Source organism: Hakea prostrata, chromosome 5 (genome assembly GCF_041222555.1).
Source record: "Hakea prostrata isolate BN-2017 chromosome 5, UWA_Hpros_2, whole genome shotgun sequence".
NCBI lineage: Eukaryota > Viridiplantae > Streptophyta > Magnoliopsida > Proteales > Proteaceae > Hakea > Hakea prostrata.
In genome coordinates, this window is record NC_142604.1 from 3,820,328 (window position 1) to 3,833,126 (window position 12,799).

The 12,799-nt window shown below is 38.3% G+C and overlaps 2 protein-coding genes across 2 annotated transcripts; one reads left to right on the forward strand and one right to left on the reverse strand.

Annotated features, from left to right (window-relative positions):
* The first annotated feature begins 2,175 nt into the window (after window positions 1–2,175).
* LOC149014463 (putative U-box domain-containing protein 50) lies at window positions 2,176–8,433 on the forward strand. The gene is made up of 8 exons (XM_089155406.1): window positions 2,176–2,617; window positions 2,718–2,830; window positions 2,976–3,103; window positions 3,231–3,702; window positions 5,088–5,228; window positions 5,318–5,899; window positions 6,473–7,171; window positions 7,687–8,433. The coding sequence occupies exons 1-8, from the start codon at window positions 2,458–2,460 to the stop codon at window positions 7,879–7,881; spliced, it is 2,490 nt and encodes an 829-aa protein (XP_089011532.1). The 5' UTR covers window positions 2,176–2,457; the 3' UTR covers window positions 7,882–8,433.
* Window positions 8,434–8,496: 63 nt separating this feature from the next.
* Window positions 8,497–12,105, reverse strand: LOC149014464 (Inositol monophosphatase family protein). The gene is made up of 3 exons (XM_089155407.1): window positions 11,473–12,105; window positions 10,055–10,451; window positions 8,497–9,133 (listed from the first exon to the last, which is right to left on the reverse strand). The coding sequence occupies exons 1-3, from the start codon at window positions 11,854–11,856 to the stop codon at window positions 8,733–8,735; spliced, it is 1,182 nt and encodes a 393-aa protein (XP_089011533.1). The 5' UTR covers window positions 11,857–12,105; the 3' UTR covers window positions 8,497–8,732.
* Between the last annotated feature and the right edge of the window lie 694 nt (window positions 12,106–12,799).

Sequence of the window (12,799 nt, forward strand, 5' to 3'; positions counted from 1 at the left end):
GTATCAACTAAATGGGATCGGCATGAATTCTTGCTTTCCAATTAGTCTTGTTTGATGCCATGCTAGATACAAGGCGTAAGCTATGCATAAGATTATCTTAAGTCTACCCCTTGCTTTTCTAGTCCTTTTAATCTGAATTATTATTCAAATAAAAGAATAATATTTCGATCATAATTTGAGAATCTGATTTTCGAAATTCTGTCAAAGCGTATCACGGATTAGTATCCATAATTAGCACATTAATTGTTCCATCAGTGATGACTCACTCGATTTACTTTAGGTGGTAGATAAGGTATCTAAAAGGTATTTTCTTGTAATGCTATTCAACTATGATACATTTATATGTTTTTGATGTAATCCCTCACATACTCTGGTGACCCTCCTTCGAATATGATTTGATGAGATTAGCTATAAATCACCCATAGGTGATGATACGCGTGACACATGTCGCATTCACAAAAATCCTTTCATGACTCTTGGAATGCATGTAGCATGAAAAAGACCTCAATTCTTTCCTACTAAGTATAAGGTTGATGATGAATTGGATGACGACATGAAGATGACGGTTTTTCAATATTTCATATTTTTGAGAGATAAGTGTATGGAATACGTTCATGAACGATACCATCAATGTTTAGATGGGTTCAGATGTTGACCCGAAAAAGAAAAAAAGGGTTCCAGATAATACTTCAATAATTAGGGATAGATTTAGATAAATTTATATAGTTTTTTAGTAATTATGTTCAAACACAATCTAACGAGGCAACTTAATAATCAGATAACCTCTATTTGCATTAGTGTTAGTGCTATTTTGCATCAAGTGTGTCAGCTTGATTTGGTTACATGAATCTAAAGATTTCAAATCTCTGGATTCATGAATGTAAGATTTATACTTATTTTGGTTGTGAAAATCCATGGATTCATAAAATATAGAGATTTATCTTTTTACATTAAAAACGTGAATTTGTAGATTTATGGGTAAGAGGTGAAATATCGATTTCACTCCTACTATAAAAAAGTTAAACATTTGCGCATTCACAAAAATCACGCTGACCAAACAGTTTAGATGAATCCACATATTTCATTCGATATATTCAGGTTAACCAAATAGTTAATTTTATGAATTATGACTCCATAGATTTGAAATCTCTAGATATTTGAAAATCTTCAAACTTATGTAACTAAACAGGCCTTTAATAAATCAACTTGTGGCTCGACCAGAGTAAATTTGACAATATGACTAAGATTGACCAAGGAGAACCACTTAAGAGGTGCCTTAAAGTGTTTTTTTCATGGGGGCTTACCTGCAATGCCCCAAGAAGAGCCAATGGTCGAGTCCTCTTGTCGAGGACTCCCATATTTGTAAGTCTAGAAGATCTTCATATCTTTGCAAGTTGATGGTTATGTTCATGTGAGAAAATACATTGACCTCGCCCATATCAACCTAGGGCGAAGCTTCCGCCTAATTATCGATTGTGTAGAACTGGAGTTATTACGTCAAACCAGCTTAGCCTTACCAATGTTAGGAGCTACCAAGTCTAAATGGTAGTCTGTGTCCATGATGTTTCGAACAACAACGTAGCCAATTGGAAGATCATACGAGCATATTTATACTGTAAATGTCCCTCGCCTATCACAATTAATGATAATGCTCATTTACTTCTACTCTATCTACTAAACTCTTCAGCTCAAGGAGCGAAAAGCCCAACGAAAGCAGTGTTATTCTTTAAGGGGAAAAAAAAAGTTGTGTTATTTTTAAATGTGACTTGGGTTCGAGGGGCTGACCAAACACTAGAGCTGGCATGGGATTACCATTTTTTTTATAGAGGTTAGATTTGGAGGCAACAAACAATTTCCAGGTGTATTTCAATTTTCCATTTGCATCCTTAATCATCATAATTAAAGATAACAAAACTTAATCATAGTTCTGGAATATTATTATCATTTTTTTATAATTATTATTATTTTTTAATCATCTCATGGGATAATATTTATTTATCTCTTGCTTTGACCGCCTTGGCCAATCTCCGCCATGGATGTCGTGTCCAAGTTCTCCGTCATAAGTACCATTTTCTCATTAATTAAATTAAATCAAATTCGCCTCGTCTTCAGAAATAATATCATTATTTAATGAAATAGGATCCACCGCTTGCTCAGCTGTGCTCGGTAATGGGGACATGACCTTTTCTTGCCTTCCTTAAAGTCCCCATGAAGCTTTAAAGAAAGAAATTAGTTTTTGATTTTTTTTCAGTTTTCCCAGACATGTTTAGAAAGCTTCCTGAACCGTGAAAAACATGAGATTTGCCCCATTCAAGCGTTAGTTTTTTCTTCTAATTGTTTTCTTCCATGATTCTCTTGGATTTCTCCATCTGGGTGTGGATTATTTTCCGGCATGAATCTTTCTGCTAGTTTCATCAAACGGTTGTTCTAGCTAGTTTCAGGTCAACGGAGGAAACAATGGATAATCAAGTTGAAAAGATCTATATCGCCGTGGGTAACGATTTAAACGAAGGTTTGGAAACATTAGGATGGGCAATTAGAAAATGGTCTGGACAATCCATCAGCTTCGTCATTGTTCATGTCGACAACACTTCCAGAGATTTCGTTAACACGCCATGTAAGTTTTATCACCTGATAAGAATTTTAGTTTAAATCTCAAACCTTTTTCTCAACTGAAATGGGTTTGTTTTTTTTTCTTTCAATTTCATGAAATACAGTTGGAAAGCTCCCTGCAAGTTCAGTTAGCGAAGAGAAGCTGGAGCTTATTAGGTTGGTAGAGCAGGAGAAGATTGACAAACTGTTGTTGAAGATCAAAGCTGCCTGCGGCAAGGTATTGTTCATATTTGTCCGTCTGTGTTTTTCTTTCAGTTCTTACTGGTGTTAGACAAAATGCCTGACAGAGGGTTTCTAATTTCAAATCCAGATCCAGTGTCACAGGTCTAACAAAATTTTATTTTTTTTGGTTCGTTCTGCAGGTGAAATCAGAAATTATAAAATTGGAGAAGTCAGAAGAACCAATTCACAAGGCAATAGTTGAATTCATCTCAACTCATCAGGTGACCAAACTGGTTCTGGGTATCACGGTCGTCAAAACGCCATCGTGGTAATGAACAATGTCATGACTTGTTGAAAAGTCGTAAGTGATTAAATTTGGGTAAACTAAGAGCTGAGTCTGGTGTTTGATTTCTGAAATCCTTAACCTGCAACTCTGCTTTTAATTCATCTTACAGGAAATCCAAGACCGCCATTAGCGCATCCTTTTACATTCACAAACACAAACTCAGTTTCTGCGATGTTTACATAATCTGTGGTGGAAAACTAGTTTTCCTCAGAGAAGAAAACGATGAAGGGTTCATGGAAGATGAGAAGGGAGTAATGGTTGGTAAGATGAAAGAGAAAGGAAGCATGGCAGGTTGGTTTGGTAAGATTTTCATTGATAACTCAGCAAAACATGAATCTCAGGGAAGAGTTTATCCTCGTGGCTTCTCACCTGCAAGAGAAGGGACCGACATGGAACCAACTGGTCCACGTGATTGGTGGAAAGATCTAGGAGCCCCAGAAGTTGAAAAATATTTACAGTGGTTGTCATCTTCGAAAAATGTCGAAGAAGAAGAAGATGAAGACAAAGAAGAGAACAGTGCCACGCGGTCTGGTCTCACAGAGTTGGCCAATGTGGAACGAATTGGTCGCGATCATATCACGGTAAGATTCAAGCTAACCATGATTTCTGATTCTAAAGTTTCGGTTTGAATCTTTCGTTATGAATTAGAATAAGTGGTCTCGAATGAAAGCCTCCTTTTTTTGCTTTTACATTTTCTTTTTGTGTTTTTTGGGGAAAACGAGATGTGTGGATCCTCGACCTATTTTTGAGTGCTGCGCAGCCTATCCTACAGTCTGCGGTTTAGATCGAAACTTGTGGTCGAAATGAAATCTCGTTCTGCAATTAAACTCTACTTGGAAAAGTCACTTGCGCGAAACGAGTGGTCTAGATTTCGTCTCAACCACAAGTTTTGATCTGGATCGTAGCTGCACGACTGTGCATTTATTGCGTAGCACTGAAGCAATCCACTCGCTACACGATAAGGATGGAGCCCACCTTTGAATACTGGCAAAATGAATTACAGTAGAATTCAAATGGGTCTCACCCTTATTGTGTGTAGTGGAGAGAGATAAGGAGAGCACATATCTGTCCTTAGTAGGGAGGTGATCCATACATGAAGAAAAGCTTTTTGGGAAAAATTCAGACCCAAGTCTGGACTTTGGATCCTTTATTTGTGCTTTCCTGGTGCCTCTCTTCCACATACTAGGAGTGAGTCCACTTTTGAGTGTTGATTCATCATATGTGGTGAAGAGGTGTGAGGAAAGCATAGACATTTACCTTTACGAAGACATGACAGACCTTCACCCTTTTTGTCTCTAACAAGCAATAACATTGGGGTGGGGTGTTGGTCGAGGGTGAAGGAAAAATTGCTTTAGTCCTAACGTCATATGGAATTTCAAACCGATGTTGGATCCGAAATTCTGGTCGAAATTTTGATCCGACGGCTTGAGTTGTTTTACATGATGGTCCTGCACATTTCAGCACAGTTCTTAAACAAAGTCGGAAGGGAGGGTGGGAAATGGATGTATCATGTATTTATGAGGTGGGCCTACCTATGACTCTTATCCGCCAACAAGAGAAAACTTCAGAGAGTTTATAATTCAATAAAATCTGCCTTGGGATGAAAAGTCAAAAATCATTCCAAAACAAACTGATAACTGCTTTGGGGAAGTATCATAATCAAGAGAGAATTTTAAACATTCAGATCCACTTAATCTTTGAAAAAGCAAAAAGATATTCTAAAGTTGGGCTTTCATTGACCCATGAGTCTAATCCCTTACTGTTAAATTATCTTATTATTATTATTTTTCTAAATTTTAAAATTATTCTTTGAAATATATGAGATTATCTAAATACCGTTATAAAAAAAATTAAGGTGAGAACTGAAAAGTAAATTGGGAAGAGTTGTTGGAGATAATTCTCTTTATGGCATCAATTATTTAATTTTTGGGTGGAATATTTTGATAATTTATCGGTGGAATCTCAGGATTCTTCGTGCAATTTAGAAGTTTTGAAGGCTAAGATACAAGAAGCTCGAAATATCATTGATGAGAAAAGAAGAGAAGCTAAGGATTACATCGAGCGACAAGGAGGAGCCAAACGTATAATTAGTTTGTGTGATCGAAGGGTATGTAACTATCTGTTTCTATATAAATTTGTTTCTTTTTTTCCTTGACAACGGAAGATCGATGGCATCAAGTTGTTTTGTTCTTTCAGGTTGCAGAACTCGAAGCTCGCGTTAATGAAGAGGTCAACCAAAATCAAGTTGAACTGAAGAACAAGATAGAATTAGCCAGAAAGAACATCCACGAAGTGTCGAGCGACATAGAGAAGAAAAATAGCAGGTTGAGTTCCTTAATCGAACTTCAGTCGGAGCTATCGACGAAACTCCAATCATCAGCATTGGCTAAATCACAAGTCGAAGCCGAATTGGAGAATGCCATGACAACAAAGACGGAGTTACTATTCGAAACAGATGAATTGCGTCGCCAAACGGAATTGCTTCGTCGGAGAATCGAATTCTGCAAGAAAAGAGAAGCCATCTGTACTGCATCCACCAACTCTTTCTCATCATCATCGTCATCGTTGTGTGAACGTGATGATAAGCTCAATTACAGTTACAGAGAGTTTTCGGTAGACGAGATCAAAATGGCTACAGCAAATTTCTCGGTTCATATGATGTTGAAAAAGATTTCTGATCAGACGCGTTCGTATAGAGGAAGGCTCAACCATGTGGCAGTTGCTATTGAACTACATGCTTTACTAACTTCTTTATCCGAGGAAGAATTCCGAGCCAAGGTATAACCCTCTTTTCTCTACCCCTCTTTTCTCTATCTCCATCATCTGATACAAATGCTTAGGTAATTGCTTCATTTTTTTTTTGTTTTGGTACTGATGCTTTTTTAATACTGGAAATTTAATGTCGTCCGCAAGGGTCGAACCCTCGACCTCTCCACTGATAAGTATGGATATTTACCACTGAACCAAACCTATATTGGCTAGGTACTTGCTTCATTAGTCACTCAAAGGTTTGGAAGTCCCCTGCAACTCCCTGTAATTTCTATTCAAGATTGCGACACGTGACAATTAATTAGGTTAAAATTAAAATTCAATTAGAAAAAAAATTGAGAACATTTTTAGGGATTTATTAAGTTCAATTCTTAGATGAGTTTTAATTGTGGCTGTTATATAATTAACAGGAAATTGCAGGGGGTGTGAATTGTAGAAGATGTGAACCCTCTATGCTAGCCTGGCTCAATCTAACATTTATTCACTTAATTCACTAAATTCAACCCCATTAGGCACATAACATTTTTTTACGCTTTCACTGGAGACTCTTAGAAATGGTCCTAACTGGGTGTTTATGTGCAGATGGAGCTCCTAAGCCAGATAAAGCACCCACACGTGATCCAAATCATCGGTGCATGCCCGGAGCTGAGATGCATCATTTCTCAATACATGCGCAATGGTTGCCTTTACTACTTACTCTTTCCAACTCAAAGAAACCCTAGCAGTTATTACAGGAATAACAAGTCTCTGTATTGGCATGGACGAATTCGAGTCGCAGCTGAGGTATGTATGGGCTTAAGCTTTTTACACTCGTACGAGCCCAGGCCCATTTTGCATGGGGGAGTGAATATCTACAATGTCCTCCTCGATCGCAACCTAGTAGCCTCGCTCACTGTATCCCAGTTGTCTGAATGTTCACACGAATCAGAGCTTCGATCAGAACTAAAAGATTTTGGAATTGTGATGCTGCGACTGTTAACCGGTATTGAAGGAGACGAGCTCGTGGAGGAAGTAAAAATGGCGGTGGAATTTGAAGTCTTACAGAGAATTTTGGATGGGATGGCTGGAGATTGGCCGTTGGATTTGGCGGTGGAGTTTGCAAGGATAGCGTTGCGGTGCGTGGATACAAATGGAAACATGGAGTTGACGACAACTACGGTGATGAAAGAAATTGAAGAAGTCAGGAGAAAGGCACTAGAGCTTATTGACAAGGAAGGAAGTGTCCACAGAGAAGACGACCAAGATGATGTGCCTTACATTTTCCTCTGCCCTATTTTGCGGGTGAGTTTGTGCCCCCCTCTCTCTCATTCAAATTCTTGTATCGATTGTCACATGTCTAATGGGGTCCAATTTAGTATATATACACTACACCACCCCTAGGTTGAGAGTTTGAATCCCGGGCTCAACTTTAGTAATTGTGCAGCACTGTGTTGCGAACGGTTTGGATCTTGACGTTCGCTCCAGGTGTTGCGCATTAATTAAGGAGCCCCCAATTTCCTATCAAGGAAAAAGAAAAGGAGGAGTGATGATAAAACTCTAGGTGGTGCATTTATGATTTTGCTTGGGTGCTACATATGGTGGAGATCAATCTAGTTCGCTCATTTTTTGAAAAGTGAATGAGCGATCGAGATCGAAATGATGGTCGAAATTTAATCTCGACTGTAAGGCTGAAGTTGCTGCACATTAGTTAAAGCATCATCCAAGCACGAACCATGCATTTAACATGTTCTTTTCCTTTTAGTTGTTCTGGATAACGATGAATGGCTGCTTAGCATACTTTCGCTTTATGGGTGCAGGAGGTGATGAAAAATCCATACGTGGCAGCGGATGGGTTTTCTTATGAGCTTGAAGCCATAGAAGAGTGGTTAGGGTCGGGACATGAGACGTCGCCAATGACCAACTCAAGGCTTGAACACAAGTTTCTCACCCCTAACCAGAGCCTCCGTTCACTCATACAAGACTGGCTTAGCAATAGACCCATTGCCACCTAATAAAATAGGTTTTTTTTTTGCCTTAATTATACCTGTTTTTTCTTCTTTTTTCTCTCTTTCATTCCCTTCTTCCTCGCATGTGATGGAAGCTTGTATATGTATTGACAAATGAAAGAGAAGTAAACCAGAGGGCCTTTTGGGTTTTGGTCTCAGTTTTTGGTGGTCCCTGATTTTTTTCCTTCTTTTTCTCTCTTCATTCCTGGCTGTTATTCTATTAATATTCTTTCCAGCGGATCTAAAGGCAACTTTTAGTAGCAGTTCCTTAACATTTCCCCTTACTTCTAGTGAAGTTGGTTTGTGTCTGGGCTAGAAAAGGAACAATTGTAAAGAAGGGTCTTACTCCTATACTGCTCTTCTAAATTCTTGTTTTAGAATGCACAAAAAAACCTCAGCAACTGTAACTCTTCATGGTGCCTACATAGTTCTGGAACATAGATACATACGCATCTCAAATAGATGTCAGGAGTCAAGAATTGACAACTTGTATGTGATTTTTCTGGTGCAACACCAAACAGTATCGACAGAGGGTGAATAATGGTTACCACCCTATTGTTGCCTCTATCCACAATGATTTGATGAAAATTCAGTAAAAAATTCTCAAAAAATGCTCCAGAGTGAATCAGTAATTTGGGTTGCTCGTTTCTGGTTTTTCTTATAATTCCAATCTCAATATGCAACCACAATATTCTCCACCAAGATAAGTAAAACAAATTCATGGAAGTGACTAGGTTATGAAAAAAATACATAAAAATTGTGATGATGTCCTGATTCTACAATAGATATGGAAGAATTGAACAATAAAATGTTCAAGTTTGATTATCCATTTCCATAATCAGTAGATAACTACTGCATCAAACTTCATACCCAGGGTTTACCTTCTGTTGGACATCTCCATAGCTTTCTAACTCTTCCATGTCCTCCAAACTACCCAGGAATAATGGAAGTCTCTGATGCAGCTCAACTGGTTGGAGTGAAAGAATCCTACTTCTACCATCAGACCCTCTACCCCCAGCTTGTTCCACGATAAAGCTAAGAGGGTTCGCTTCATAAACTAAACGAAGATGGTCTCTTGGATTCATTGCTACCCCTCCATACATCAATGTGCGATGGAGATCAGCAACCAATGAACAGATATAACGGGCAGAGTACTTCTTTGGGTACTTCCCTTTTCCCTGTCTAACTGTGTCAATGTACTGCCTTAAACCTTGAGGCCAATCAAAATACCGAGCATCATTTACAGAGTAAATTTGCCCTGAAAAAAAAAAAGGAAAACACAGTTGATAAAAAGTATTTATAGACATTAATGATACTGAAAGATCAAAAGAAGACCCCTTGATAGGAATTCTAGCTCCCATTATTACACAATGAAGACACAGGACATAATGAGGGGTTTAACATCAGTTGGTTATTTGAAAACAATGCAGATGAACATAACCTTCCTCCTGTCCATGACAAAGTCTAAGATGGTGAACAGTAGAACACTGCAAGAAGAGTCTAAATTACAACAGTAAAAGTTCAGATGAAAGATATAGAAAGCGCAACTCTTAATGACATTCCCCTTTCTTGTACATCTTTTCACTTAGTATAACCCAAACCCTGATAAGAAACACACACACAGAAAACCAACGCACAGGAGTTGGAACTACCAACCATTGTCAAACCAAAGGTTACACCACATTGATAACCAACTGAAACTTCGTCAACATATATGCCATCCCTTAGGCTCCTGTCAGGTTGCAAGCAGAACTAAGGGTAATGGAAATGATGTTTTCAAACCTAAAAGCTTCTGAGATTCATATCTCATGTGATATTACTAAAACTCCAAACCACTCCACATTTGACTACTAAATTTCCCTGTACTTTGCATCTGAATCTTTTGGTTTTGAAAACTAAAAAGTATTATTACCAAGTACGACAAGAAATTTAAGTAATTCATTCAAGTATATTGTGTAATTATTACAAATATGATTTTTAGGCTTGAAAATTTTCACTCCCCTTCAATTTATTTTCCTTGTGACCAAATAGAGCCATGGTAAGATGTAGACAGAGAAGCAAGAGAAAGATGCAGCGTTGTACAAGAAATGTATATGGCACAATAGTTATCAACTTATTGTTCATTGCAATGTACAATCATCAATTTTCTATCAAAAAATTGAGAGGCTAATAGCTTTACCTCGGGTGGGAATTTTGATGTTGGGATGTGTAAGAACAAAGTCTCCAGTTGACCGATCCAGAGTAAATGCATGTGTTCCTGAACCAAAACTTACACAGAATATGGTGGCAGATGAGTAAAGAACATAACCAGCAGCTACAAGCCTTGCCCCAGTCTGAAGCGAGTTCAGCACGGCCTTCTCTTCTGTAGGCAGATGATCCACTTCAAGAAGGCGATTATAAATGCCAAATATTGTTCCAGTTGGAATGGAGGCATCAATGTTCCGAGAACCATCTAGAGGGTCAGTGACCACTACAAATGGGCCATTATCAGCAATCCAAACTGGAGCATCATCTTCTTCTGAAGCCATGACAGCGACTTTACCAGAACTTTTGAGGGAAGACAAGATAATTTCATTCTACAAGAGAAACATTTTTGTTCATCAGTTTCCCTTTTGTTCCCCCTCCCCACACCCACCTCTTTTCTTCTACTATTAGACTCTTGTCCTGAATTAAAGAGTGCTTCTTGTTGGATTTGAACCAGAAACAAATGCCATGATATTTATATAAAACGGAAAAATTCCCTTCTTTCTCAAAAAGAGTCTTATAGTCTAAACAACAAGAACAAGCCTTGCCCATACTTGGGGTTGGCTACAAGGATTCTTGCCTTCCTATCAGCTGTATTTGAACTTTGAAGCCATACTAGATGCAAAGTCTTAAGCTATGCATATGCTTTCTCACTAGTTATTGGCTAAATTGAAATGAAGAAGTGATCAAAACTCCATTAAATGGGAATTTTGGAAACGTTGCAACCCACATACCTGTGAATGTAGCTGCTTTTGGGATGACAAAATCATAATTTTAAGTGGGTGTAAAATCTCAATGTCCATGGTCATTGACTCCCAATTTGTAGCCAACTTTTTAAACAAAAGAGTGACTTAACCTGTTAACCAATGGAATTAAAGGCTGTAATTTCATAACTTAGTGGGCTTGTGTGTGACTTGTCCGTCAGATTCAAGGGAGTGCTGTATCTTAGTCATTTCTTGTGAGTTCTTTTGTGTCTGTGGTAGGAGGGGATTCTGAAACATATGAAGTCTTCAATATTAGAAGAACCACGAAAGATCTGCAAATTTCCCCCCTTAATTTATTGCCATCTTAGTTTTTCAATAAATGAACGAAGAATTGGGTGATTCATATCTGCAGAAGTCTTCTTCTCTTCCCTTATTAGTTTATTTGTCTTTGCCTTTATCTTTAATATACTGACACCATTGAACTTCTTCTTCTCTCTCTCTCAGTCCAAAAAATTGGACGCCAAAATTTTTCTTTTTGGTCAACAGGAATCGCTTTAAGAAAATCAGAACTGCAAATTGGAAATTTGATACTCAGAAAACAAAGTATATACCTCCAAAAATTCAATCGAAGAGTGGGAAGTAGGAATACCGAAACAATATCTAGGGGCTTTGGAGAGTCTCTGCCAGCGCCTGCAGATGCCGCCAGTCCCACACGCTTCCCAAGCTCCGAATTGAAGGGAGAAGCCACAATCGCTGCAATTCTCTTGCAAGCATACTGTAAATGAGCAAACAACACCACTAAATCATCTTCCACATTTTCTCTTCCCAAACAATCTAACAGTGTCTGAAAACCATCGCCACTACTCGAAGAAGAACCACTCATCTCAGCTTTCGCTCTTAAACCGCCGAAACTAGTCATCGGACACCGATAAAGAGAGTTTCTAAGATATACTGGCTTGAATGGCGCGAAACTATAAACTTTTGGCAGGAAATTCAGGCTTGTGTTCATGAACAGCGTGGACGGTTGCATCATCCCCCAATCCCCTGAATCAACACATGATGATGGCGATAATTATGGTTGGAGAGAATCTATTGACCATTAGCATCTTTAACGAGTCAGGATTTGAAGTTTCTTGGTTAAATCGATAGAAATCGTTTCTCTGCAAACTAGGGCTTCCTGCTATGATGGTGTCTACAGGGATAGAAGTGTGATGATTTAGCAGTTTCTTTCTTGTGAAGTGTGAACCTGCTGTGAAGCCAAACCCAGTGGCAGTAATCGACCATGATAGCGTGATATGTAATCTTATCATGGTTGAGCCACGTGCAACTTAGTTTAAATCTCTACTTTTTTTCATTAATTAAAGCTAATTTTATGGCAAAGATAAGGTAATTTGATCGGACGGTCAGGAATTGGACAGCCTAGCCTGATGATTCAACCACGAAAATGGACAAACGGCCCTTGAGTGAGATGTCAATTTTTATCTCTTGCGTTGGTTTATTCCGGTTCAGTTGGGTTAACATGTCATATGTACGAAGCAGAATTGAACCGAACTAATTTTCCCAACCGCATGGTTTGTAATGAAAGAACGAGTCAAGCAGAAGTTGATGGTGTTATCAAATGAATAAAAACTAGAGGTCAAAAGGGGTCTTGCCCGTCAAGTCATACACTATGGGCCATCGGATCAAAGTCTTGAGCTCGACCATTGAAATTCAACAGTCGAGATTCAATTTCGACCAAGCTTTTGGATATGATGGTCCGAAATCTTGACTTGTCAAATGCACATGACCCAAGCAATTTCAGCCAAAAGGTGGTGATTGGGGATTGCCACTAGATTCCTCATAAAATCTGTCATTTGATTTTGAGAACGATAAATATATCTAAAACTGACATAACTAAAACAAGAAATGACAGAAAAAAAAACCCTTTAGACAAATTGCTATTAGCCTAATCAAGAGAAGTAAACAACCTACTAAGG